This window comes from Bos mutus, chromosome 5, assembly GCF_027580195.1.
Source record: "Bos mutus isolate GX-2022 chromosome 5, NWIPB_WYAK_1.1, whole genome shotgun sequence".
Taxonomy (NCBI): Eukaryota; Metazoa; Chordata; class Mammalia; order Artiodactyla; family Bovidae; genus Bos; species Bos mutus.
The window spans coordinates 14034549-14062394 of record NC_091621.1 but is presented as its reverse complement, the minus strand read 5'-3'; the positions used below and the strand labels follow the sequence as shown (position 1 = coordinate 14062394).

Here is a 27846-nt window from a genome sequence, read left to right as displayed (position 1 = left end):
TGCGGAGAGCTGACTCATTTGAAAAGACCCAGTTGCTGGGAAAGATTGAGGGTGGGAGGAGAAGGGGACGACAGAGGATGTGATGGTTGGATGGCATCACCAACACAATGGACATGGGTTTGGGTTGACTCCGGGAGTTGGTGATGGACAGGGAGGCCTGGCGTGCTGCGGTTCATGGGATCGCAAAGAGTTGGACACGACTGAGCAAATGAACTGACTGGATGTGATGTCAAAAGATGATGCTTTTGGGGAAGTAAAGATAAAACGTAACAAGAAACAGTGTCATGATTGGGTGGAAAGGGGCGTTGCCATCCCTGGGAGCTTGGAAGGATTTTGATGTGAAGGAAAGGCTCCAAGTTGGGGGATCATGAGGGTGTTCAGGAGGGGGGCAGGTCTGAGTCCTCCTAGAGTGGGGATACTGGGACTGTAACGTTGACTCAGGTTTCACGAGACTTGGCATGTCAGGCTCACTCATTGGAACTTCATTCTTAAAGTCACGGGAGACCACTGCAAGTTTTTGAACAGGTTAGGACCAGGACAAGTTTTTGTTGTAGAAAGAAGAATCTGGTTTTAGTCAACACAGTCAGATATGTGCTGTGTGAGTGGACTCTGGAAAGACACCTTAACCAAGTCCTTTGGTGGAGAGAGTAGGAGGTATCAGGTGCTAGAAGTCTGGATGAAAGCTCTCGAAATGGCACAGTGAAATATGAACACCCCCTACCTGACCATGGCTTGAAAAACAAGGAAGCTTATTAGCTCCCCTTGGAAACTCACAAGAAGGACAGGCTTCAGGACTGGTTATCCAGCAGTTCAGGACCCCTGAAGACCCAGAGTCCTTCCCCCGCTCCTGCTGTGTCCTACAGTGTTGGGGACACCCCAAGGCTAGGTCCCCCCCAGGGTGGCAGTCTAGCAACAGTCAGAGGGGCTGTGCCTCCTCATTCAGGTCAAGCAGGACAGGGAGAAAGCCTGCTCTCAGGAGAGAAAGAGTTTTCTAGAAGCCTCTGTTACTGACCAGAGTTCTTGGCCTCCTTAGCTGATGGAAATTGACCAGAGGCCAGACAAGAAATTCAGGCAGGGTTTTACTAGGGCTCCTGTTGCAGCAGGGGCTGCGGGGAGGGGGAGGGCGAGAACAATCAGCAGGGTCCCTTGTTCACTGGCTCCCTGAGGGGTGGGGGGAATTTTTTCCTTATATGGAGTGAGGGTAGGGGTGTGTCCAGAGGTTGGCCAGAGGAGTGGCTTAGGTGGTGGTGGGTGCAGGGGACATGCCCAGTACCCTGCTTTGGCTCGCAACCTCCTTCTTTTGCTCCAGGCTCTTTAAAAGTTGCAGTTGGGTTTTTTTAAATCTTTTTGCAGCTTTTGTCCAGAATTTGTCCCAACTGACTATGCACATGGTTCATTTTAGTCCCATATAGTTTCTTTGTATTTTGTTGTTCAAGAAAAGGTGTGTCCAGGTATAAGCATTGCAGCACTGCCACAAAGGGTCCCAGGACCCAGGCCTGTCTCACCTCCAGTAAAATTCTTCTGTTTCATTGGTCCAAGCTGTACCCCCCTAATATCTCTTGAACTAATCACCCAGTAGAGGGAACGGGACCATCTTGAGACAAACCAGGCCTGTGCCCTGAGCTGAAATGAGTTTCCTCCAACTCTTTTTTTTTTTGGTATAATGTTAATGTTAACATTAAATGTTTACATTTAATAAATGAGTACCTTCAACCAAAGTAAACTCCCAAGTGTAAAATGATCATGCTATTCATGAGATAATTAGAAGCTTTAATAAAAAATAACTCAATGACCAGGTTCAGAAATGAGACACAGCTTTAAGTAATAATGAAAAGTAGCTTCTTTGGAATTTTTCAGGTTATGCATGGAGTTTCATGTATGTGGTAGGTTGTTATAGCAACAGCCCCAAATCACATGCCCTCATGTGTTACTCTCCCAAACCGATGTGGGCTTTACACGTGACTTGCTTTGGCCAACTGGACATTAGCAAATGTGGCACAAAAGGAGCTTGAAAAGCCCTTGTGCTTTCGGTTTTTTTCTCTGGCTGCCCTAAGAGAGCAGGTAAAAAAGCCCAGGTGAGCTCACCTGCATGAAAATCATGATGCCTCCAGCTCTTCCGGGCTCCTCAGTGGGAAAGAGAGAGAAAGAATGTCTACCAAATCAATCACATTGTCTAAAGACACTCTGTACTGTGTGAACATTCAGTGACAAAAATCTTACACAAATGTAATTAACTGCAATTTGAATAACCTTTCCCTGGTGAGGTGACATACATTGTTATAAAAATCTAAGAATACAGCAATGACATAAGACAGTAAGACTTAGTTTATTCCACATTTACCTTGAAATTCCCTTGAGGGCACAGTTACAGATCTGTATAGAAAACTCAATAACGAAGGGTCCCAGAGGACCAGCCCTGGCAACCAGCACACCCCACAGCAAAGTGACAAACAGCCATCAAAACACTGGGTTCACTTGCTCCACTGCAACTTGTGGATAAGAATGAATAAACTTCATTCCTGTGTCCACATTTCAGCAAAGAACAGCATCAAGAACCACCTTTCTACAGGTCTACAGGTTCCTCAGCACATTTTGGTTTGTACCTCTCTCTCCACCTTTCCTGTGGACAGGTTGCAATTAGGAAAAACTGCTGTGAAATACATGTTGGACACATTTTAGGCTGTCATCAGGTAGGAAAGCGGGCAAGCATGTCTGCCCTTTCCTTGACCAACTGCAGTGGTTAGAGCCATGGTTTCACTGCACTTGGAAAGTGCTTTGCTCCTGTTTGCACGGAAGGGTGCAGAGTCATAGCCTCAGGGAGTCAAGAAGTCTTTGGATTCATCCTTCATTTGGACAATTACACTTAAGCCTTCCCAAGAGGTCCTTTATCTTCTTCAGTGGGGAGGGAACAGACTGAGTAACATCCTGAGGCCCATCTGATCTCTGTCAACAGGGCCTTGTTTTAAAGATTACCATCACAGAGAGGGGGTTGATTAACTTCTAAACATCAGATTCCTTACCTGTGAAATGAGGAGGCTTCTTAAGCTAGGTTATTACAAGAACATGAACAAAGTATTAACACGTAATAAGGCAGCAATAACACTAACCTCCTACTACAGTTTAAGCATCTGAATCCTTTCTTTGATATGCATAGTGACATCTGATAAATATGAAACAGTTAATTGAGAACCACTCTAATAGCAATCTTTCTATTCATTCCTTAACTCCTTGACGCAGAATCTCTTGTTGACCAATTGACTATTCTTTACTACAATTCAACTAATAAAACAAAAAGCAGCTTGAGAACAAATTATGACTTAAAAAGTATTGTTTACAAAGACATATTAAGGAACATTTATCATATCATGGCTTAGTATAATCCACCAGAGTTAACTAGAACTTGTCAAAGCAAAAACAAAAAGAACAACCAAAAACCAAAACAAAAGAAAGATTCACAGAAGTCTAATGTTTTTGGAAAAGAATGCCATCAATCTGTTTCAAGATTTGAGTTCATCTAATGTCCAGAGTCAAACATCCACACAATTGTGGTTACTCTTCTCACCCTTAGGAATGAGTGACCTGTAGATATTGTAAGAAATAATTAAAGTGCTATAACCTGGAAACACTGTTTACATCTCTAACTCAGGTCAACAAGAACACACTAAATTTAGTAAATGTAATATTATCACCAGCCTAACCAGAACAGGTATTATAAGACCCAAACTATATAATAGATTGATCCGCCTGAGAAAGTTCTCAGGTCTCTCCTTCAGCATAGTACTATTTGCTATAAAATTAAGTACTATCTAATCTTCTAATTCATGACAAAAAGCATTAAAGATCCTCAGACTCTGGGATCTTGGTAGATTTCTTGTGCAGAAATTCCAGTGAAAATGCTGTTGGAGAAACAGGTCTTGATTCCGGAATATGCTCCATTCTGTATTTTTCAATGTATGGTGCAGCTACTTCCCAAACCTGAGATGCAAGGACAGAGCAAAGTATTGACAACATTGTTTTCACATGCATAAACAACTTCATCTGAAGTCAAAGCATTATCTCTACCTGACTAGATACATAGCAACTGTTTGCTCGCTTTTATCATAAGCCATTTGACACTTGACCTGTCAATTCGTTTTTGGTTGCTTTAACAGCTTTTAAAATACAAAGTTCAGAATGTTTCTAAAGTGACATTAAGGTTTTCAGCTGTTTGCTCTTCTAAAGCAAAACAAGCCAGTGAACAAACAAAACCTAGAGGATTCAGTATGGGTGGAATTAAGGAAAGTTACCCAAGGGTGGAACTGTGTGTTTTCTGAGGCAAGCCTTTAATGATAAAAGGCAGTGGATCTCCTCTTTGCCCCAGTTCCGCACCAACGCACTCTGTTCTTTGGACCCTTGTTCCTCAGAGCATGGCCCCTGCACCAGCAGCATCACCTGGGACGAGTCAGAATGTCAGCCCTACTGCAGACCTGCTGAATCTGAATCTGCATCTTAACAAGGTCCCTGGGAAAACCACGTGCTCTTTACAGTTCAAGAAGCACAGCTTCATAGCCTTGTTCAGGGTTTACCCCCACCGGCCAACCTATTCCCTTTCAAGCATAACACCTTCTCAAATGAAGATCCAGTTTTTAGTTTATATTATAGCTGCTTTTTATTCGGTTGCCCCTGATAGGAAAGGAGCATTTCCTATTTGTCTGTATTACCTTAGAAAATGTATTCTTTCGAAAGCGACCCTAGGGACTGTAGCCCGCCAGGCTCCTCTGTCCATGGAATTTTCCAGGCATTATACTGGAATGAGATGCCATTTCCTTCTCCAGTTTCAAAAGCTAACCTCCTTGAAAAGATATCTGCACTTCCATGTTCACTCCCGTGTTATTTACAATAGCCAAGGCAAGGAAGCAACCTAAGTGTTCACCATCAAATGAATGGATAAAAAAAAGCTGTGATACACACACACACACACACAGAGTGGAATAGTATTCAGCCATAAGAAGTAAGGAGCTGTTGCCATTTGCAACAACACAGATGGACCTTGAGGTCATCATAAGTGAAATGTCAGACAAATATCATACGATCTCACTTGTATGTGGACTCTAAAATAAAATAAAATAGCTCATAGACACAGAGAACAGGTTGGTGATTGCCAGAAGCAGAGGGTGGAGGAGTGGGTAAGGAAATGATTTGACAGTAGTCAGAAGGTACAAACTTCTGCTTATAAAATCAATAAATCCTGGAGATGCAACGTACAGCTTGGTGACTATAGTTAATAATACTGTATTGTGTATTTGAAATTTGCTAAAAGAACAGATCTTAAAAAGTTCCTATCACAAGAAAAAAATAACTGTGTGGTAATATTAAAAGACGCTTACTACTTGGAAGAAAAGTTATGACCAACCTAGATAGCATATTGAAAAGCAGAGACATTACTTTACCAACAAAGGTCCATCTAGTCAAGGCTATAGTTTTTCCAGTGGTCATGTATGGATGTGAGAGTTGGACCGTGAAGAAAGCTGAGTGCAGAAGAATTGATGCTTTTGAACTGTGGTGTTGGAGAAGACTCTTAGGAGTCCCTTGGACCGCAAGGAGATCCAACCAGTCCATCCTAAAGGAGATCAGCCCTGGGATTTCTTTGGAAGGAATGATGCTAAAGCTGAAACTCCAGTACTTTGGCCACCTCATGTGAAGAGTTGACTCATTGGAAAAGACTCTGATGCTGGGAGGGATTGGGGGCAGGAGGAGAAGGGGACGACAGAAGATGAGATGGCTGGATGGCATCACCGACTTGATGGACATGAGTCTGAGTGAACTCTAGGAGTTGGTGATAGACAGGGAGGCCTGCTGCTACTGCTGCTGCTAAGTTGCTTCAGTCGTGTCCGACCCTGTGCAACCCCATAGACGGCAGCCCATCAGGCTCCCCCGTCCCTGGGATTCTCCAGGCAAGAACACCGGAGTGAGTTGCCAGTTCCTTCTCCAATGCATGAAAGTGAAAAGTGAAAGTGAAGTCGCTCAGTCGTGTCCGACTCTTAGCGACCCCATGAACTGCAGCCCACCAGGCTCCTCTGTCCATGGGATTTTCCAGGCAAGAGTACTAGAGTGCGGTGCCATCGCCTTCTCCGAGACAGGGAGGCCTGGCATGCTGCAATTCATGGGGTCGCAAAGAGTCAGACACGACTGAGGGACTGAACTGAACTGAACTGAATGGAGGTTAACTAACTGTAATAACCATTTTGCAATGTATAGAGAGATCAAAACATGTTGTACACTAATATAATGATGTATGTCAAGCATATTTCAATTGAAAAAAGGCTGAGCTCTCGCCTACCTCTCTTCTAGCACCAAAGCTGGCAGCCAAGCGAGGGAATTCCCCCTCAAAGGGTATGGGGAACACTTACAAATGACAGGAGTGAAGGTCAAACGAAAAAACTGTTCTCAAGAGCAGGGCAATAGTTCCAAAGGAAGTCAAGCAACTCTAAGGGACATGATAGCTACAAATTACTGCAGAAGGTTTAAAGAACTTTTAAAAATATATTTTAAAAATAAGTCTGCATTCTAGGCATCTGTCTCAATTAGACAAGTCTGTAGTCAATGGAACCAGAGGGCAGAAGCAGTAAAGAGAACCCATATCTCACCCAGCCTGATGGGGAGGACACACCAGTGCAGGAGGTAGACCCAGAGCCCTTTGAATAAAAACTTGGGAAGTTTGTTTTCCCTTCAGGTCTGTGCAGTTGCTGGACCAGGTGGGGGCAGCATTACAGAAAAAGAGTGTGCTTTTGAATAAAAGAGAACCTTCTTGGTGAGGAGGAATCTATGAACTTTCATCTTATATTCTCCCCATGAATACTTGTCCCAAAATTCTATTTAAAATTCATTTCAGCTCCTAATCCTTAGACAGTCAATGTTTGGATGCAACATGGGGCACTTGTGAGTTTGTCAAATAGCTTCTTAGTGGCCTTAAAAGTTGCACGAGTACCTTTTGGTTCACTTCCAAGAAACAGCCAGGAAACAGAAGAATAAGAGAATGTTTCTCTACTCCCCACCCCCACCCTGCTTCCCCTTGTGCTGGGGTGATTTAGTCACAAAGTCATCTCTGACTCTTGTAACCCCATGGACTGTAGCCCACCAGGCTCCTCTGTCCATGGGATTTCCAGGCAAGAATACTGGAATGGGTTGCCATTTCCTTCTCCAGGAGAATCTTCCCAACCCAGGGACTGAACATGGGTCTCCTGTATTGCAGGTGGATTCTTTACCAACTGAGCCACCAGGGAAGCCCTGCTCCCTCTTAAAGACCCCAAACTAAAAAACAAGACAGGCAGCCCACTTACCTTCTGCTCTACGAGCAGCCTGTGCGCTGCCTCGATGTCTGGGGCCATGAAGCGATCTTTTATCCAGGGCCTGCAGAGAAAGCACGTCACACCGTCAGCCAACGTTAACCACTGCCAGGGTCCACAGTTCTGAAGTGGTGTCACTTTCCAGGGATCTGTTTGGTTTTACCTCACAACAGAGCGCACCAGGTCATAGACCTTCTCCAGTGGAGTGGTGGTTTTCAAGGGGCGGAGGAACTCTATGCCCTGGCAGGCTGCAAGAAGCTCGATGGCCAACACTGAAACAAGGACAGGGGATGGCTGGTTAGACTGTGACTCCAAGCTTGAGGGGTATAAACCCCACGCAAGCTGCCAGCCAACTAAAGGATAGTTGGTTTTCAGTCTATCGGTAGAATGAGGCTGCCTTGGTATTTGTATACCATTTTAAATCTACTTTTCTAACCCCTCGGCTGCATCTTTAATGCTGAGAAGCGGAGGACTACCCAGGTAAATCAGCTTTCTCCTTCTCCCTTCAGCTGATCAAGATGGATAACCTCTGTTTCCTATTTCCACCCTTGTGTAAATTTCCATTTGTCTTCAGTCTTGCTGTTCCCTATGGCCTGAAATACCTGGCACATACACCATCATCAAAAGACTGAAGGAGTCAGTGAATGAGCAGGTAAGTCTTTGGTTGCCACGGAACTGTTTCTCTAATGTCTATTTTAAACCTTCAATTTCAAAGGCTCCCAACAAGACCACATAGAGAGGATGAGAGAGTGATGGATAAAGGGTGCAAGGTTTCTTTCTGGAATGATGAAAATGTTATAATGTTGACTGTGGTGTTGACTCACAACTCTGAGTATATTCACAACTCTACTAAAACCCACTGAATTGTACAAGTTAGATGTGTGAATTGTATAGTATATGAATTATACCTCAATAGAACTGTTGCCTGCCCCCCAAAAAAGGATACTCAACTCTCTTACATTTATCTTAAGATAATGCTATTTTGTCAGCCAATTGCTTCCAGTACAGTTGCAAAGATTGAGGAATTTAGAGAACAATGCCTAAAGGAAGGCAGTTTCTCTTTAAGAAACAAACAAGCAGTGATTAAGAAGGCTGGAATACTTTGACCCAACATTGCCCCACCTGTGAACTATCTTTGCCAAAAAATGCTGGAGCTAAATCTTGTCAAGTCTTTAGGACCAACTGCAACCCACAAGAAACAGGACAGACCAAACATACCACCACAAGCACGCTCACAGGTAAATCAAGAATGTCAGTCTCTCAGAAAACTAAGCTGGTTTTCAAACTAGTCAATGACATGAATTTTTTTTAAAAAAGGGGGAGTAAATGAAAAGAAGCTTAAAACCTTGACCACTAAATTTAAAGAGTGGGTCTTGAATCTTGGTTTGAACAAACACTGGAAAGACACTGAAATAATTGGGAAAATTTGAATACGTACTCGATGATACCAAGACTTATTGCTGATTTTTGTTGGATGTGATAATGGCAGTGGGTAAGAAAGCAAACGTTTGTACTTGAGAGAGAAAGTGTGCAGGAAGAAAACGTGATGACAGGGATCTGCTTGAAAATGATTGAGAAATTTTTTTAAGAAATGAAGTATAATGTATTAACTGTTGAATTAGAGTGAGGTGTATATGAAGGTTTATGGTACTATCTCTCCACTTCTGAATGTTTTAAAATTATTTCATTTTTTTTAAAAAGCCAACTGATGAACTGGCTTGGCCAGAAAGTATGGATTCTTAATCTTCAGCCAGCATCAAAATCACCTATAGGGCTTGTTAAGTCCAGATTGTTCTGTTCTCAGAGTTTCTGGTCAGCAAGTCTGGGGCAGGCCCTGGGTTCCCAGGTGATACTGATGTCCTGATGGGGATTCCATTCTGAGGACCATTGGCATAGAGGTCATCGGTGAGGCCTGCATTCCAGCTGGCTGGGGTTACCTTGCTCCACATGCTCAATGACCCTGAGGGCCTTCCTTGCTGCCCATCCTCCCATGGAGACGTGATCCTCCGTGGCAGCGCTGGTGGAGAGAGAATCCACAGACGAGGGGTGGCACAGAGCCTTGTTCTCAGAAACTGCAAGAGGCCAGAAACTAAGTTAGGAACATATTTTTGTTCCTAATAGAAAAATGTGCCAATGACACATGGCTCCCCAAAGTGCTCCTCAGTGCGGGATACCCTCTCCAGGAGTTCATGGTCATTATCAAAGAACTAGATGTTCCAAAGTTACTTTGGGAAAAGGAAGTCATATGGGTTTCCCACCCCGCCCCCACAGTAAGAAGGACTCTTAAAATTGTAGGGAGTTCTGAGATGGGACTGGGAAGGGAACCCTCATATTACAAAGCAAAGCTGAAAACACTGCAAGCATTTGGCATGCCAGGGAGACTAAGGGAAAAAGGAAGTGATGGTCATTTCCAGGACTTGGAGGAGAATCTGGTTATGACAGCAGATGAGGTGGGATGGCATTTGCAGGTTGAGGCTGGACCCACAGACCTTAAGCAAGAAGATTTAAAATTGAAACTGTCCAATGATGACATAGTGGATGTACTCAGTTTAAGCAAGGGCTCGATGACAGCTGGGGATGTCTTGGAGATGTAGGAGGACGTCTAGAGTTGGGCCTAGGTTGCTGTCTTTCAAACTTTATTGCGTGTGAGTCACTCAGCCTTGTTAAAGTGCGAATGTTGCGTTTCAGGTGGGGCCTGAATCTGCTGTTCTAACAAATTCCCAGGTGATGGCTGTATTTTTGGCCAGGGGACTATAACTTAAGCACCAAGGACCTAGAATACAGAGTTCCTTCTCCCCAGCTTCAGAAGCCAGGAAATGTCCAAGTCAAGAGTTTTTCCCCCACTTTTCTTTTTGACCTATGAGAGCAGCTTTGAGTTCTTTTCTATGCTATAGGGTATCCAGGGATAATCCAGTACAAACTACGGTGATTCACTCATCCTATTTTGCCCAGAACTTTCAGGTTTCAGCACTGCAATATGAATCACCTGGTTTGGTGGCGCTTGTTTAGAAAGGTAACTTACAAGTGGCCAGAAAAAAAAAAAAAAGAAAACCACTAGTTTAATTATAATGAGAGCAAGCCAAGCAACTTCAAACACCTAGGGCAGCGAAACACATTCAAAGGAGACGCCCCAACTTCACAACATTCTCTAAAAATCAATGACCACCCCACCATGCTAATGTGGGGCTTCCCAGGTGGCACTAGTGGTAAAGAACCTGCCTGCCAATGCAGGATACATAAGAGATGAAGGTTCAATCCCCAGATCAGGAAGATTCCCTAGAGAATGGCATAGCAACCCACCCCAGTGTACTTGCCTGGAGAATCCCATGGACAGAAAAGCCTGGCAGGCTGCAGTCCATAGGGTCTCAAAGAGTTGGCCATGGCCGAAGCGACTTAGCATGCATGCGTGTTAATATGAAAGGTCACTGCCTTTTAAAGGGATTTTTTTAGTAAGGAAGTAAGTGAGCGGATAGAAGATACTGGACAGAAGATGAATTCAGTGGCTCTTTGTTAGCTGTGTTGAGTCTAAGTGTGAGACTTAACTGAAAAAGTGGTGAGGAATAATAGTAACTACTAATATTTAGTGCTTACGGTATGCCAGATATAGTTCCAAGGCTTTCTATGCATTAATTCATTTACTCCTCAGAACAGCCCTATTAGGTAGGTTTTTCACCCCCATTTTACACAGGAGTAAACTAAGGGTCAACAGGACTAAGAGACTTGCTCCATATCAAATTGCTGATAAATGGGTGGAGACAGGATTCAGACCCAGAGGCTATGCTCTTACTGAACTGCCATGCTGGGTAGCCCCATTGGGTAGGCTTGCCAAAAAAATTGCAGATGCTTAGTTAAATTTGAATTTCAGATAAAAAATATTTTTATTAACAAATAATGTGCTGAATAATTCAAATTTAACTTCAATAAATTTATATTAGTGCATCCTGCATTTCTGTTTGTTAAATTTGGCAACGATATTATAGGATTAAGTATTGATCAAAATGAAATCCTCATTAATTGAAGTCTGAGCATAGATTTGGGAACCAAAATTCGTGGGTTTGAACTCTGCCTTATTTCTTAGTAGCTGTGCAATATTGGGTACGTTCTTTACCTTCTTGGATCTTCAAATATCCATCTGTGAAAGAGGAAATAATAGTACCTGCCTCTTGGTATTGTTTGACAATTAAGGGAGTAAATATAAGTAAAGCCCTTTGTGCCAGGTCCTGTTCTGATGTTATTTCTCTGTCCCTTACAGTCTTGAATCAGAAGTCTGCTATTTTCCAGCTCAGTTTTCATAGAGGGCATCTTGTTTCTTATAAGCATTTTTGTGTGTTTAATCACATCCTTATGTTTTTAGTGAAAGATTCACCAGTAGCTATAATCTCTTTGTCTTTTTCCTTCTGATATTCTTCAACTTGAGATTAGGGGAAAAGCCACAAAAAGGAAGTTCACATGTGATGTCACATTGCTTCCTACAGAGAAATCATGAAAACCTCCCTATTTACAACCTCATTAGTGTATTATTACACTTCGGTATAATGTTGCTTAGGTTTTATTTTATATTTTTTCTTGAAACATGCTTTTGTATTGAGAGAGGTAGGATGCACATAGAGGTGGTGGAAAAGTTAGATCTCATTCAAAGACAGAATGTGATACTTTCAGGTAAAATGGAAAGACCCATAAATGGATGGACTTGAATTCTGGTCAAAAGGCAGGGTCCTTACCCAGGGCTGCAGCGGTGCAGTGGGCTATCATGAATCCAGAATTCAGACCACCTTCAGCCACCAGGAAGGCAGGCAGCTCGCTGAGGGAGGGGTTGCAGAGCCTTTCAATTCTTCTTTCACTAATTGAGGCAAGTTCATGGACACCAATGGCCAAATAGTCCAGGGCCTGAAAGAGTGTCTCAATTAGGTTGGCCTATACTGGGATAGGGGCTTCCCAGGTGGCGCTAGTGGTAAAGAAGCTGCTGCCAATACAGGAGACATAAGAGATACAGGTTTGATTCCTGGTCGGGAAGATCCCCAGATGAAGGGAATGGCAACCCACCCAGTATTCTTGGCTGGAGAATTCCATGGACAGAGGAGCCTGGCAGGGTACAGTCCATGGGGTCGCAAAGAGTTGGACTTGACTGAGGGAGTGACTAATGCTTTCACGCATGATGGGATATGCTTTCAGGGTCAGGTCAGGAGCAATTCTAAAAAGCTTACTTTGGCTGGATATTCACCATGGAAGTTTCCTCCAGAAATAGTCTCTCCCCTGCTGGCAAAGACCATCTTTCAAAATCGGTTAAGGCTTCTGCATAACACTTGCTGAAAACTTGGAGCATAAGTCTCTCCCTAATCGCTCATTTTTAACATTGAGGTGGCAGCCCTTGTAAAAAGGCAGGGTGGAGAGAAGGAGAGTCTTTGCACAAGTAGGTGTTGACATACAGGGATACAAAGGTACATGAAACAAAACAGAACCCAGCCTGAAGTAAGCATGTCGGAGAAGCCACACTGAACAGGTCTAGTGAGAAGCCTCACACAACTGCTGTCTGCTAGCCCGGGCTGTGCACGGCTCTCAGGGCTGCTCATCAGTACTTTCTCCAATGTTAAGAACTGAGGCAGACGTGAGGGAGACGAAATAGATTCCTAAGGGGTTGGATGGTCTTTAAAGGCAGTGCTGTCTCTGTGATGACTTTGCCAGTATGACTCCTGACTGCCCACAGTCACTTATAAGGAACTAAGTCAACACAGAACTTTTTGTAGCAAAAACAAGGTGGCGGTGAGAAACCCATACTGTGAAGGAAAGGAGCGCTCCATCCTTAAGAGATGGAGGCATTCTTCCTCTTCTCTGTACAAACATGGGAACACTGATTTGAGTAAAGTAGCACTAGTGGTAAAGAACCGGCCTTTCAATGCAGGAGACATAAGACATGTGGCTTCTTTGTGGGTCAGGAAGATCCCCTGGAGGAGGGCATGGCAACCCTCTCCAGTATTCTTGCCTGGAGAATCCCATGGACAACCTCGTAGGGCTATAATCCATTGGGTCACAAAGAGTCGGACACAACTGAAGTGACTTAGCACTCACTTACCACGTCAGAAATAAACTCAGGATGGGGAAAGCCAAAACTCTGATCAATACTTAGGTAAATGTTAAAAGGCTTCTGTGTAGTACACCAAAGTATCACTGAACCCCAGAAAGGCTTCTATAAATGCCATGGTACTCAGGGTTGCCACAATCACACTTGTGATATAGGTCTTCATCCTTCTACCAACAACCTCAGCAATGGATTTTAGGGCAAATGCCTGCGTGAAACCCTTCAGCTGATGCTGGAAATATCCCCTTTAATCTTTCATCCATCAGTTTTGGAAGCACAGCCTGTTAGAATCCAAACCTGAGGCAAGATTCACAGACCTGTTTCTGCCACTTATCAGCTCAGATCTACAGCTGATAGAGGCATTTAACCTCAGGGCCCAGGCATTTAGTCTATGAAATGGAGAACCAGAGTGGTTATACAATTTTAAGATCTTCGTCAGATCTTAAAATTACCATCTGAAATTCTGTAATTACAGCTTAGTAAGCAGTTAAAAGATACAGGGTTATCTGTTGCACTGTTAATTTCCGTGGTTATGATGTTCTTCACAAATGCTATTGTGTCATTCACCACACCATGGACCTAAAAGACAATATCAAATGAGTTAATTCATGGAAGACACTGAGTCTGGTGCCTGTCACATAGTCTGATATTCTTATTAGAACAGTAAGAACATTTAAACTGGAATTTATTCTTAACTGTAGAGCTCATATGTCAATCATTCCCCACAGACATTTTTCAGTCTAGCTGAGCTAGAACTGAACTTGCTGAGAAGGAAAAGAGCATAAAATGAAATGAAAATAAAAAATTAAGTTTCATTAAATCATGTTCATTTAATTTATTCTATGGAGGATTCTTTAGTACACTATGGCTTGGAACTTGGTACAGCCTGAAATACTGTCTCACTCTTGAGATGAGGTTAGCTCCTTATCCTAGTAATTTCTATTTGCAAATGAGTTATAACATCTGCAATACACATTGCCTCACTACAGTTTAAAGTTAAGACTCACAGGTTCATTTACAATGGTTTATGTCTGCCTGTTAAGTGCAGATAGATCTAATCATGGATATGCCCTCGAATTGTGGTTGGATTTTCCGATATATCCCTGGCAGTTCTAATAGGGAGAACCAGTAAAACTCCATTGACTGGTTAGGATGATATTATTAACAAGAATTTTTTAGAATTTTTTAAACTTAGGGCACTAAACCTAAACAACAAGCTGTCTGTTGAACTTCTGTACAGGGGGGTTGAGCAAAGCAATTCAAAGGGAAACAAGCAACTTACCATAGAGAACAGAAACTTCATAATAATTGGACAAATGGGGGTATATATGATATACATCATTTTTAATAGAGGCCGTAAAGAAATCTGGATTACCATTAACATTACACAACTTCCTGACACCTTCCTCTCTTTCTATCGCTATCTCAAATTGGGAGAAAGAATAGAGACTTGTCGGGTTTTTGTCTACCTGTGGACAGCAGCGCAAGGTGTATGCATCTTGAACACGATCGCAGAACCTGTGACTTTCTATGGAAAAGGTAGAGGGGATGGCAAGGGGCATGTTAGCAATTCTTTGCAATTATTTTCAAAAGCAAATAAGTTCAAGTAGGCATGCCCAGACCTGCTATTTCAGATGGGTGGTGATCCGAGTCCAAGAGGGACCGAAACCGAAAAGCAACTTCAACTTGCCCACGATGAGGGCGAACAGCATGAATGTCTAGAATTGATGAAGGAGGAAAAGTCTGAGCAGTTCTTACATTGAGTGAACTACCATCACTGGCACAGGACCGTCCACTGTGCTGACCTGGTCCTGAAAAGCCCCAGGGCTCCTTAACCATTGCTCAGAATTAGAAACTTAACTCCAAAAGCAAGATTTTCTATATTGACTTTATTCTTTCTACTTTAAAAATCTGAATGCAAACTATGAGTTGAGCCCATAGGGAACTCAACTCAAGACACTGGCCCTACCCTGAAAAGATTTAGGCTCATAACAGAAGGGAGCTCAGTGGCCTAGTTTAATTAAGTCATTTTTAGACAGGTTTTTTTTTTTTGGTCCTTCTACATATAAGAGTGGAGAGTCCTTCAAAGTCTAGAAAAGCTATCACTTGTACAATTTTTCTCTCCCAATTTTCTAATGGGCACTAGCTGTAATTCCACGCCAGTTCTCAAATCCTGCCAACAGATCCTTAAGACAACAAGTAGTTTGATGGGAATCAGAGCTGGTGGTCTGGGGCAGGTCACGTAACTCTCTGGGTCAACATTTGTCTGTGAAACGTGGTTGTTTCAAGGATCAAGTGTGGCATAACTGAGATGAAACTGCAGCAGTCCTGCAAATCCACAGGCACTTGGATTTTCTTCTTCCCCACCATCTACCCCCGCCACCCCCATGTCCAACGACCTTGACCATCCCATCCCACCCCCCACCCAGCTCTGGCTGAATGAATAGCAAACAAACAGCAGAACCATGCTGACCAGTATCGAAGGCTTTGGTGGTGCCCTTGAGAACCTCGAGGGTCAAGGCCGCCACTATGTCAGCTTGCCGAGCGATGGCACTGGCTCTCTCCACAGCCTCACAGCCGAGGGAGGTGATCATCTGTGTCCCATTGATGAGTGCCAGACCCTTCAGGTGATGCAAGAGACATTTCCTAATGCTTTTTGTTGTAATAAGCACTGCTTTCGCTTTCCTATGATGAAAATTTGCCTTCAGCTGAATGATGTTGATTCATGGTTTCTAAAGTGCAGGGCAGTGATGCTTGTTTAACTACTCAAGGATGAGTGTCATCATATAAAATTTGGCAAATGGAATAGCTTTGAATAGTTTCCCTGTCATGAAGCAGCAGAGAAGTTCCAATGTAGACGGCATATAAAACCTTTAGCTCTTCATTATGCTATATTTCAAGTTCTCATCATTACAGATAAGACACCTTGAAAAATTTCTGATCTGAGGCTCTTAACTTAGAGCATCCTAAGTGATGTTGGTTTACAGTATCATTCAGGGATCCTTAGAGATCCTGATTAGAAGTTTAAGTTCTCCTGTAAAAGAATCCCTGAGCATCTCTGCACTGGAGAGGCTTTTCAGTAAATAAGGGAGAGCCCTTTCTTCAGTGACCAACTTAAGCAACTGCTGCTGCTGCTAAGTCACTTCAGTCGTGTCCGAATCTGTGCCACCCCATAGACGGCAGCCCACCAGGCTCCCCTGTCCCTGGGATTCTCCAGGCAAGAACACTGGAGTGGGTTGCCATTTCCTTCTCCAATGCATGAAAGTGATAAGTGAAACTGAAGTCGCTCAGTCATGTCTGACTCTTAGCGACTCCATGGAGTGCAGCCTACCAGGCTCCTCCATCCATGGGATTTTCCAGGCAAGAGTACTGGAGTGGGATGCCATTGCCTTCTCCGAACTTAAGCAAACATGGATGCTATGTTTAAGAAACCAGTGAGGCTGATATTGAGACTAAAAGTAGTGCATAATGATTTGTTAAAAGGAACAACTTTTCCTTGAGTCTCTTACCTCTTTTGGTTTCAAAACAATTGGCTTCAATCCATGAGCTGCGAGGACCTGTAGAATGATTTAAACAGTGAAAATGGGTATCAAATGAAATACCAGCATATTTCTAATTTCATGTAGAATCTAATAAAAGTAAGCTCAAAGGTCTGTCTTCTAAAAGATTAGACCTACGTAAATTCGCTCTGTTCAGCTTCGCTGATCTATTCTCTAGTTCTTTTCTTTAGTCTGCAAGCAGACTTAGCTTTCGAATAACTTTTGTACCTAAAATTGTCAGAGGCTAGTGTATACAAAATCAATCCTGAATATTGGGTTCTAGGCCCTTTGCATTCAGTTTGCACTTTAGTGATTCACTTTTTTTTTTTTTCTTAACTGCTGCTTCTGAGCACATGTGCACATCCAGATGCAGATGCTCCAAGGCTGGGCTGCTAACTCTGCCCACATTCCCTGGCCTCTAGAGCTTGACCTAAAGTCCTCCACCCTCATCCTACTTATCTTAACACCAGCAGAACCTCACGCTATCAGAGCAGGGCCTCTCACTTGTATGGCATATGTGTGACCACCAGTGAAGAGCGGAGTGTATGGCCTAAGAGATAGACACAAAATCCTCAGAGGAAATGGGCAGAATTATCTTCCTCTGAAATAAAAGAAGTGAAAGCAGTCACTAGGTTAAGATTCTTCTGGGGAAGGAGCAGCAGGGAAGAAGGAAGACAGAGGTAGCACAATCATTTTCACAGCTTATTAAAATACCAGTCACATGTCTAATTCTGTCCTGGATGTGGGTCTGAGGGTAGGAAAAATGGAGACAGACAAGTTCAAGGGCAAACACAGTCATAGGTTAAATACAGTCTTAGGCAAATACAGTCATAGCACATAGGTTAAGTGCTCCAGGAGGTAGGAAGTGGGTAAGGTCCAGTGGAAAATAGTCACATAAGATGCTGGGGGAGCACAAAGGAGGGGCAAAAGGAACTTGGCAGTGGTGGGGTGTAGGGAAAAGAAGCAGAACAGCAGAGAAGGAAGTTTCTCAGAGGGCTTAGCAGAAACAGGAAAAGAAGGGTGGACATGACTGGCCCCTCCACCTCAGACACAGCACGCTCCAGCTGCAGGGCACCTCTAGCTTCTGTGATGTGCAGTGTTGGTGGGGAAGGATTCGGGTGGCTGGGGGTGTGGCAATATGGCAATAATATGTCAAGACTCTTGTAGGCCACTTTCATTTTAAGCGTTATCCTAAGGACAATGAGAAAAATGACAAGTTTGGGCCAGAACATGGTCAGAATTGCTATGTGAAGGTGGTTGAGGGGGATACTGGACATAGAGAAATAATCAAGATTAGTCTGTAAAGAAGGAAGGTGATCTGGGACTCAAACTCTTAGAAGGACCACCTGTTCTCTTGACTTCTTCCTCCTTGGGCTTCTGTCCCTGGACTCAGTGTTAGAGGACCTCCCAGCAAAAGGTCAGAGATGACACGTCAAACAATTATTTGGGCTGCTCTGACAACCTAGGGACCAAACCCACATCTCCCACATTGCTGGCAGATTCTTTACCATCTGAGCTAGCAGGAAAGCCTCAATGAATGTATAGATGAATAAAGAAAATTTTAAAGCTTTGTCAAACCCAGGCCCTTCTGACTGACCACCAGGATGACAGCTTGGGTGTGGGGGGATATGGAGTCTCCTTTCCAGGGGCCTTATATCAGGGCCATGATCCACAGCTCTGTACACATTAGACCAGCAACTAGCTAAACCTCCAACAATGTGTGACCTCCTGGATAGGCACTGGGAGTGCATTAGGTGCAGAAGAAGTTCCTGCAGTGAACACTAGCAGCTTTACCTTTTTACCAAGGTGATCACCAAGGCCAGGAGGCTGACGGTTGTGTAGAGAAGCTAAGAGTATAGCTTAGTTGGACGCCTGTAGTGCACTAAGGGGCTTCCCTCATGGCTCAGGTGGTAAAGAATCTACCTGCGGTGCAGGAGACCTGGGTTCAATCCTTGGGTTGGGAAGATCCCCTAGAGGAGGGCATGGCACCCACTCCAGTATTCTTGTCTGGAGAACCCCCATGGACAGAGGAGCCTGGCGGGTTACAGGCCATGGAGTCACAAAGAGTCAGACACGACTGAGTGACTAAGCGCGCACACACGCACTGCACTAAGGCTGGGCTCCTGACTCAGTCTATACTTCTAAGCTTCAGTTATCACAGCCATAGAGTGGGAATGCTTTGTCATCAGGCTGCTGAAAAGATGAAGTGCTAGAAAACACGGAAGTCTACCTGGTGTCCAGCCTGGGGAAATGACTACCACGGAAGCTATTATTAGTCTTACGTATTTAGCATCGGCCCAGCCGCTCTTTGGAGACCACATCTTCCCTTCTCCAATCAGCCCAAGAGCAAGATGAGAGAGTGGGGCAAGGTCTCCACTGGCACCAACAGTTCCTTTCTCTGGAACATATGGCAGGCACGAGGCTGGGAGAAAAGGAGACACTGGTTACTTCAAGAGTACTTCATTCTAGCCAGCCTTGCTTTGACACGGAGACCAACCTATCCCAAAAGATCTAGTATCACAAATGGCATAGACACCCAGGGAAAGACAGGTAATGCTTAAGGGACCTGGCTGAGCTGCTGTAGAAAGAAAGAGGTGAGAGAGAGAAAGAAGATGGGAAAGCAGACCCTCCTGGGAGCAAAGCCTTCTCCATAAGCCACTTTAAGTTTAGACTCTATTCTAAGGACAATGGGAAGGATGACAGGTTTTGGCCAGGACATGCTCGGATGTGCTGTATGAAGAGGTCGGGAGAACGCTATACATAAGGAATTAAGATCAGAATGCCTAGAAGAAAGGTGATCTGAAACATGTATCCCACAATGACCATCTCTTCCCTTCTTCCTTCTCTGCCCCTGGGTCCTCTGCCCCTTTGTTTACTGTTACTGTACATCTTCTAATCTGACCTAGAAATTTCTGGAATATTTAGCAATGTATCTTAAAGATGTGATCAGGAACTAGCTGTTGTTCATTGCCACCTTATTTCTAGGAGCAAAAAGTAAAAAATGTGCTATAGAGGAAGCTAAGAGAATTCCATTGAACCGAATGGTGTGTGTAGCCATTAAAACTTATTGGAGACTATTTGAAATCAAGTAAATGTTTATGGACATGAGTTTGAGCAAGCTTCGTGAGTTGGTGATGGACAGGAAAGCCTGGTGTGCTGCAGTCCATGGGGTCGCAAAGAGTCAGACATGACTGAGCAACTGAGCTGAACTGAAATGTTTATTACATTAAAAAAGTAATACAGAATTTCCCTGGTGGTTCAGTGGTTAAGAATTTGCCTGCCAATGCAGGGGACATAGGATTGGTCTCTGGTCCAGGAAGATTCCACATGCAACAGAGCAATTAAGCCCATGAGCCCCAACTTCTGAGCCCACGTGCTGCAACTACTGAAGCCAGTGTGCCTAGAGCCTGTGCTCTGCAAAAAGAGAAGCCACCACTTCTTCAACAGGGGAAAGCCCGTGCACTGCAACTGGAGAGTAGCCCCCACTCCCTGCAACTAGAAAAAGCCCACTGAAAGCAACCAAGTCCCAATGCCACCAAAAATAAATAAAATTTTAAAATTGTTTTACAAATTGTTGATAAAGTGTACCAGGGTATTAACAGGGGTTCTTTGGGGGAGGTAAAGTCATGGGCAACTTAATCTCTGCTTTTCTGCCTGATTCCTGGTCACCTAGTCAACCAGCTCACCACCACTTCTAAATGCACATGTATTGTTTTAGATGAAATTCCCATTGGTGGTGGTTTAGTCGCTAAGTCGTGTCTGTCTCTTATCACCCCATGGACTGTAGCCCACCAGGCTCCTCTGTCCATGGGATTTTCCAGGCATGGAAATATTGGAGTGGATTGCCATTTCCTTCTCCAGGGGATCTTCCCGACCGAGGATCGAACCCTGGTCTCCTGCATTGCAGGCAGATTCTTTACCGACTGAGCTATGAGGGAACCCCCATTAAAAGGGAAATTCCCATTAATTTACTAAGACAAACAAACAAAAAGGCTATATTTCCAAGGTAAGTTCAGACTACTGATAGCAATTGTTTTTACAACTGCTAAGTGATGTCAGTGGGATGAAGCCGTGCCATCCATAGGTCAGCTTCCAGGCCATAGTTCACCCTGGGGAATTCTCAGAATTCTAGGACCCAGAGGTGCCTTAGACTCACCCATAAAGCATAGGTGGGTTCACAGCTGAAGCTGGACTATCTGGGATTTTAGGCTTAGAGTCGGGAGTAGAAATAGGTGTTGAAATCACTGCTGGTCTCTTCAGCACAGCCTTGTATGCTATAGATTGTTCATTCAAATTACTGTTCACTGTTGGCATTTATAGATCACTTGTGCCTATAGCATGGGAAATCTCTCACGCCCTTTGTGCTACGTGACTGCCCTGCCCTGCTTCTGCGCCCACTCCTTCACCCTACAGGTCCCTGAGCCTCCACTGACCTAGAATGCATATCCTTATCTGTGGGAAGGAACAGGCTTGGCCTCCCAAGAATGTCACATCTTGTCTCCACACTGGAATTTTCCCAAGAACAAGCCCCGAAAAGTCGAATTGATTTTTCTCTTATCACTAGACCACTACATGATCACAAGCGAGCCTTTCATCTCTATATTTCTGTTATACCTTTGGAAGAGGCTGAATTTCAGTTATTTTTAAGTCTGGTGATCCCACCACTTGGGGAGCATGAAGAGTTCAGATTCCCAGGCACCAACCAGAAGTACTGAATTGGTCTTTGGGATGGACATCCAGGAATCATCGTGTTTCCCAGATGATCTGAATAACTTCTCTAACCGCATTTGAGCATCACCGAATCAAGGGTTCTCTCCAGCTCTGAATTTAAGGCCAGACTTAAGCAGTTTGTTCTGATAGAGAAGGATGAAAGTTGACAGGAGTAAGAGTCTCTGCCCCTGCCCGCCCCCCACCTTCTGCCCCATATAGCTATCTTCCTTCTTGCCAAGCCCACTTCCCACTCATCTTCATTAGTTTATGTCTTATCTCACCAATATCTCACCACCCTGTCAATCAAGTCTGCCTGTGGTACCCACCCAGCCTGCATGGAGGGTCATTTGGGGATCCATTGCATTACCATTAAATACTTCGATAACTTGTTTGAGGGTCTCCAGGGAAATGCCACTGTATCCTTTGGCTAAGACATTGATCCTTAAAGCCAAGAGCATCCGGCATCTCTCAGGGCTTAGTGGTTTTCCAACGCCTACAAAACAGAACTGATGTTATCTCTAAGATAAACAAAATCCTCCTTCTCCCAGCCACCTCCACCTCAAATTGCTCTCCAGGTCTTGGTTCAGGTAGTTGCCCTGCCTTCCCTTCTGATTGTCCCACTTCTTCAAGTCTCATCTTCCAGTCAAATGTGAGACTCCAGTTTTGCCTCCCCAGTTCTCTTCCTTGGAAGCTTCAGTGAGCCTGAGCCCTCCCCAACACCTTTGGAATGGTGTCCAGTCTTCTCACACAAGGTCTCTTGCAGTCTGATGGGAGGCAATTCTTGACAGTTTCCCTTCTCACCACATCCAGATCCACTCATCCCTGAGTTCCAGCTGTAATTTTGTCCCCTGACTGCACCACTCTTTGGCATGACTGTATTCATGCTCCTCATCCCAATTCTATCCTTCCGTCTAGCCCATTCCTTTTTCTGGGATTCAGTTGAAAGGATATCATGTCTGATGCTCTTCTTCCCTCCTTGGCAGCAGAAATGGCACCTACTCTTTGGAAGGTGCTAGCTGCTGGTGGCTGATACAGGATGTCTGATACTGTGCTGCATGGTCACCCCCAGGTATCCCTGCAGGGTTCCAGCCCCGCCCCTCCCCTCCCCTCAGCTCCTCCCACCCCCTGCCCCCTTATGTAAAGCGACATAGTACAGTCTGCCCTTAGCACCTGTAGATTCCTTATCTGTGAATTCAACCGACAACTGAGACTAGTTGAATCATCCAACTTGCAAATGTAGGAACCTAGAGATACTGAGGGCTGACTGCACTTCATTCATCAAATCAAACAAAACCTGGGCGGCACTGGACATTTGGAATGAGTTACCTGAAGAATGTGAACGTACTAGGTTGAACTGGAGCTCCCTAGAAGAGAAAGTGAAGAAACCCCTCTCAGCTGGGAAAATGAAGGGAAAATAGTCAAATCTTTGGAGGGACAGATTAAGGCATGACAGAGCAATGGAAGAAACCAGCAAGTCTGTATTCTCTACGTCCGCTCGTGTGTGTTAACCTGAGCCTCACCCTCCTTGTCTGTAAATTGGAGCAAGTATTAGTTATTTCCATTGTTGAAAGGAGTCTCTAAGATGAGAGTTTGTGTGTGTTTGGTGGGGAGTGAATCGAATTTATGTGAATGTGTGTGTCTTTGGTGGGGAGTGAATCAAACTTACTCGAGTTTACTGACGGGAATTACAGTTCTGGCAAATTTCCCAAAACCCGTAGTAATGCCGTAAACAACTAGAATAAAAAACAGACATCATACAATTGGACGCAGGCTGCATTTTTTAAGTCTGTAAAAAGAAATATGTAACACAAAGAGAAAAAGATACCAGTTTTTTCTTCCACGATTCTGTCTATGACTTCCCTGGATTTTTGCACCCTCTTTTCAGCAGTGGGGGTAAGCTAGGAAGACATTGGGCAGAGCTGAACATGTTGAAGACTTACATGGGCAGCAAGAAAGGTTAGGACATCATCCCCCTCTATTCAGCATACCTTGATTTTGTAGTGTCCCTTGCCCAAGCTGACCAGGTCCTCTGTGGTCAGACTGTCCCCATCTAAGGCGATGTACTGCACAAAAAGAAGGGGATCTCCGTGAGCATGAACAGCTTAATTGCTCAAACAAAAGAGCAGGGAAGCATCGAGGAGAATCAAGCTGTGGCACTTCAGAGGTTTTATCACTACTATGAAACATGAATATGGTAGTTGAAAAGACAGCTTGCTGAAGAGGAGGTTAAGGAAGAAAAATTAGAAATGGAAAAGCAGGACTTCCATGGTTTTCCAGAGGTTAGGAATCCACCTGCTAATGCAGGGGACAAAGGTTCAATCCCTGGTCTGGGAAGATTCCACATCCCATAGGTCGACTAAATCCACCTGCCACAACTACTAAAGCCCGCATGCCTAGAGCCATGCTCTGCAGCAAGAGAAGCCACCACAATGAGAAGACCCTACTCACTGCAACTAGACAAAGCCCTGTGCAGCAATGAAGACCCAGCACAGCCAAAAATAAATAGGTTAAAAATAATAAATGGAAAAGCAAAATGTCTTTCCCTGTTACACAGAGCTGGATAATGCCCTGTCCTCATGGGTTATGTTTTGCTCATGAATTTTGCTAGCCCTCCCCCACTTAAATGAGGAGAGGGAGGGACTTAATTTTCTTAACAGAAAGGAAGTGGTTTGAAACTTACCTTCTCGGGTTCCCGGTATTTGCTGTATCTGAAGTCAGGTAAAGGATAATACTGGGGAATATGGAAAAGCCCCCAGCCCCATCACTGGTGGGAGGGGCCCCCAGAGCAGACCAAGGAGCCTGCAGGAAAGGATACAAGTAAACTCCTTCTGGCTGCGAGGGAATGAAGTCGGGAGACATAGCATCTCCTTCTATAACTGAAACAAGAGTGCAAGAGATACTCTTATGAATCACAACCCAGAATCACATTTGGCATTACCGGTAAACCAAGAAGAGAGCTCTTCAATTACCTTCAAGTTCTATAGAAATGACCGCTTTAAAACAACTTCAGATGCTTTCAGACAGCAAAAAGTCAGAGATGTAAACATGCATGAAAAGGTTTAAGTGAAAGTTCAAGATTCAGTCTACACTTCCATTTTGTTTTAAATCTTTTGTTTATTTTGTTTTAAATCTATTGTTTCAATATATAATACTTTTAATATTTAGTATTTGCAATGCATTTAATAGATTTAATATTTAAACCTATTTATCTTAGTGTTTGACAGTTTTGTTAAACAAAATTGATTTAACTTGGTTTTAAAATGATGCTACTGGCCTCCTGTCTGGTAGGTTCTTTTGAAGAGCAAAGGGACTTTGAAAATGATCCAGTAAGCAAAGGTCTTTAGCCCTGCAGTCGAGTTCAGATCTAGTTTTTGCTATTAGTAAGTAACTCTCCTCCTTTCTGAGTCTGCTACCTCATTGTAAAAGGTAGATAAGAATACTGCCTTCCTCACAAGGGTGTTTGAGAATTCAAGATGCTCAGGCAGCATGCATTTTCACCAGAGTAGATCCTCTGGAAGAGGGCATGGCAACCCACTCCAGTATTCGTGTCTGGAGAATCCTATGGACAGAGGAAACTGGCGGGCTACAGTCCATGGGGTTGCAAAGAGTCAGACATGACTGAGTGACTGAGCACACACCGCCTATACACAGGAAGGACAGGGACCATCTCTCCCGACGATGCCCGGCTGCATGCTTTGCGTCCCCTCCCCTCCAGCCACTCACCCACTTCCACGAACTCATTGTCCTCCAGGGCCACGTCCAGTGGGTCCTCATTGTCCAGCAGGCCCAGGCCTTTGCAGCGGCGCACGAGGAAGCGGGCGTCGTCCACCGAGGCGAAGCCACCATTGTCGGGCTTGTTCTTGATGTACCGCCGCACAGCCTCCCGGCCCAGCCAGCCCACCGTGAGCTGCGCGTCCTGGCAGGGCACGGCCAGCCACTCTCCGCGAACGTGCACCGTGTACCTGGGCATGGCTCCTCTGCCTGTGACAGTCACCGTGCGGGCGGGGAGAGCTTTATTGGGAGTCACTGCCGAGGTGTGGTCCACAGACCTAGGATGGACTTTCAAACACGCCCCCCGCCTTTCTCTGACTCATTCCCACAGGGGATAAATATTTATTGAGGGCCCCACGGTGTCCATTTGAGTTTTTGCCACTGAGCGAGGAGCAAGAGTGAGGGTTGCCGCTGCCGGCTACCTGCCCTCCACGTCTGCTACCAGACAGGCCTGCGGTCTCCAGCCTGGGGGTCCTGGCACCTGTGGGGCCTGCTGCTGACCTCTCTCTGCAGGGGCTCTGATTCCTCCCTCCCCTGGTTTCTGTCTGTGTCCCTTCATTGCCGGCCACTTATAAACACCATGTTCCTGTGTTTATCTGGAATTACTCAACTGTAAAATGCTCTCCACACCAGGAAGTGTGGCAATCCTCATCCATTTGTTTATTCCCCAAATACCTGTTGAGCAACTTTGCCCTTACCACAACTAAGGTTTTCTGAAGCTGTCCCTCTAGAGATCATCTTCACAACTCAAGGTCACCATTTGGGTGACAAGCCGCTGTGGACCGGAGGTGAACAGCTCAGACAGCCATGGGTGGGGTGCGGCTCCACCACTTATCATCCTGGAGCAGTAAGTTATTGACCAGCCTGTGTTTCCTCATCCAAAAGCAAAGGGACTTGTTGGGGGCCAGAGTGAGGTACTCCACCCGTGACAAAGGTCATGAGGAAGGAGACTCGACATACACAAAGGCGGGATCGAGCCTCAGGAGTCCCCCTGGAAATCCTCGAGCATCTACCCCCATAACCAGACCCTGCCTACTTTACTACTTTGTGCTCATCTACACCTCTGACTTTACGGGGGGCTGTCCCCCACCACCTCTTTCGGAGAAGGAGTTAATTTAGAGCTCCAGTTAATAAAAACTCCTGGGCGTGACAAGAGTGTTTTAACCTACAAACTCCTCTGAAGGTTCTCTGGCCTGCCTGACAGGCTTGTCCGGCCACATGTGATTGCTCACAGCCTCCCAACTGTGAGAGACACGAGATGCTTTAAACCTTCTAAAAACAGGTTCCTTAGAAAAGTTAGAAAACCATCAGTATAAGTATAGTGGGCTGATTAGAAATTGTATTGGTGAAGGGTTTTTCATTTGTTGAGCCAATGTTTGTTGCTAAGACTCCACATCCCCTGCCCTTACACACATTAATGAATATATAGAAGAAATAAGTATTAACCTTTGATATAAATCACATTAGACCTTAAGCTAAGTAAATTCTTTCCTTAACTAAAACCCACTACACCCTCACCCTATAGGAATGTAACTTTATTTGGGTGGCATCTGTTTTAAGAATAATCACCCTTGGAGAAAAAACTGTTCTGGTTGACTGACCACTGTCACAAGGAGAGGGTCATAAATTGTCATCAGGCCCCCCTGGCCAGAAGATGATGTAACACCCCTAAGACCTCTGTATACATTTGTATGAAGCACCTGACTTTAATAAAAGTCAGGACTGCTGTCCCCACGTGACTTTTGTATAACATCTCAGTGTATAAAAACAGACTCTGGAAAATAAAGAATTGGGATCAGTTCCTCAAAAGACTGGTCTCCCCATGTCTCTCTCTCTCTCACTCTGGCTGAGTCTCCATCTGGAGCGCAGAACCCGCCATGCTTACTAATTATGCCTGGGCTTCTAAGATCCGACCAGGGAGGCCTCAGTGTCTCTCCTTCGGGAGAATGGAAGGACGCCTGTGGCCTACGTAAGTGGTGCAAGCTTCTTGTCTTAAAGTTTTATTGGTCTCCCGCGTAAACCAGGCTACTCAGCCTCTTTTCTCCACTGAATTTTCCTACTGAGCTATCCTCATTCTATTACTCTTTATATCTTTGATGAATATTTAAATAGTCGCCGAAGCCATCTCCCCTTCGAATACCCTGGATCAGCCGGGGCAGGACCCCGGCAGGACTAATTTCCTCACTGCAGTGTTTGCAGTATCTATGCCTTGTATGTGCTAAGTTGCTGTGACTGTGTCTGACTCTTTGTGACCCCATGGAGCCCACCAGGCTCCTCTGTCCATGGGATTCTTCAGGCAAGAATACTGGGGTGCATTGCCATTTCCTACTCCAGGGGATCTTCCCAACCCAGGGATAGAACCTGGGTCTCACATTTCCTATATTGTCAGGCAGGTTCTTTACCACCAGCGCCACCTGGGAATCCC

At 44.6% G+C, this 27846-nt stretch overlaps 1 protein-coding gene across 3 annotated transcripts; it reads right to left on the bottom strand.

Annotated features, from left to right (window-relative positions):
* Positions 1-2307: 2307 nt before the first annotated feature.
* On the bottom strand, positions 2308-25989 carry HAL (histidine ammonia-lyase). Of its 3 annotated transcripts, XM_005898404.2 has the most exons (20): positions 25374-25988; positions 24466-24526; positions 24331-24358; positions 23639-23713; positions 23476-23548; positions 23317-23383; positions 22977-23014; positions 22018-22143; positions 19223-19362; positions 16911-16958; positions 15875-16022; positions 15024-15119; positions 14871-14929; positions 13900-13980; positions 12530-12595; positions 12047-12212; positions 9263-9397; positions 7489-7597; positions 7320-7389; positions 2308-3975 (listed from the first exon to the last, which is right to left on the bottom strand). In XM_005898404.2, the coding sequence occupies exons 1-20, from the start codon at positions 25618-25620 to the stop codon at positions 3835-3837; spliced, it is 1974 nt and encodes a 657-aa protein (XP_005898466.1). In that variant the 5' UTR covers positions 25621-25988; the 3' UTR covers positions 2308-3834. The 3 variants fall into 3 exon arrangements, with proteins under 3 accessions (XP_005898466.1, XP_070226430.1, XP_070226431.1); XM_070370329.1 differs by lacking the exon at positions 15024-15119; XM_070370330.1 differs by lacking the exons at positions 14871-14929; positions 15024-15119; positions 15875-16022 and having other exon boundaries at positions 25374-25989.
* Between the last annotated feature and the right edge of the window lie 1857 nt (positions 25990-27846).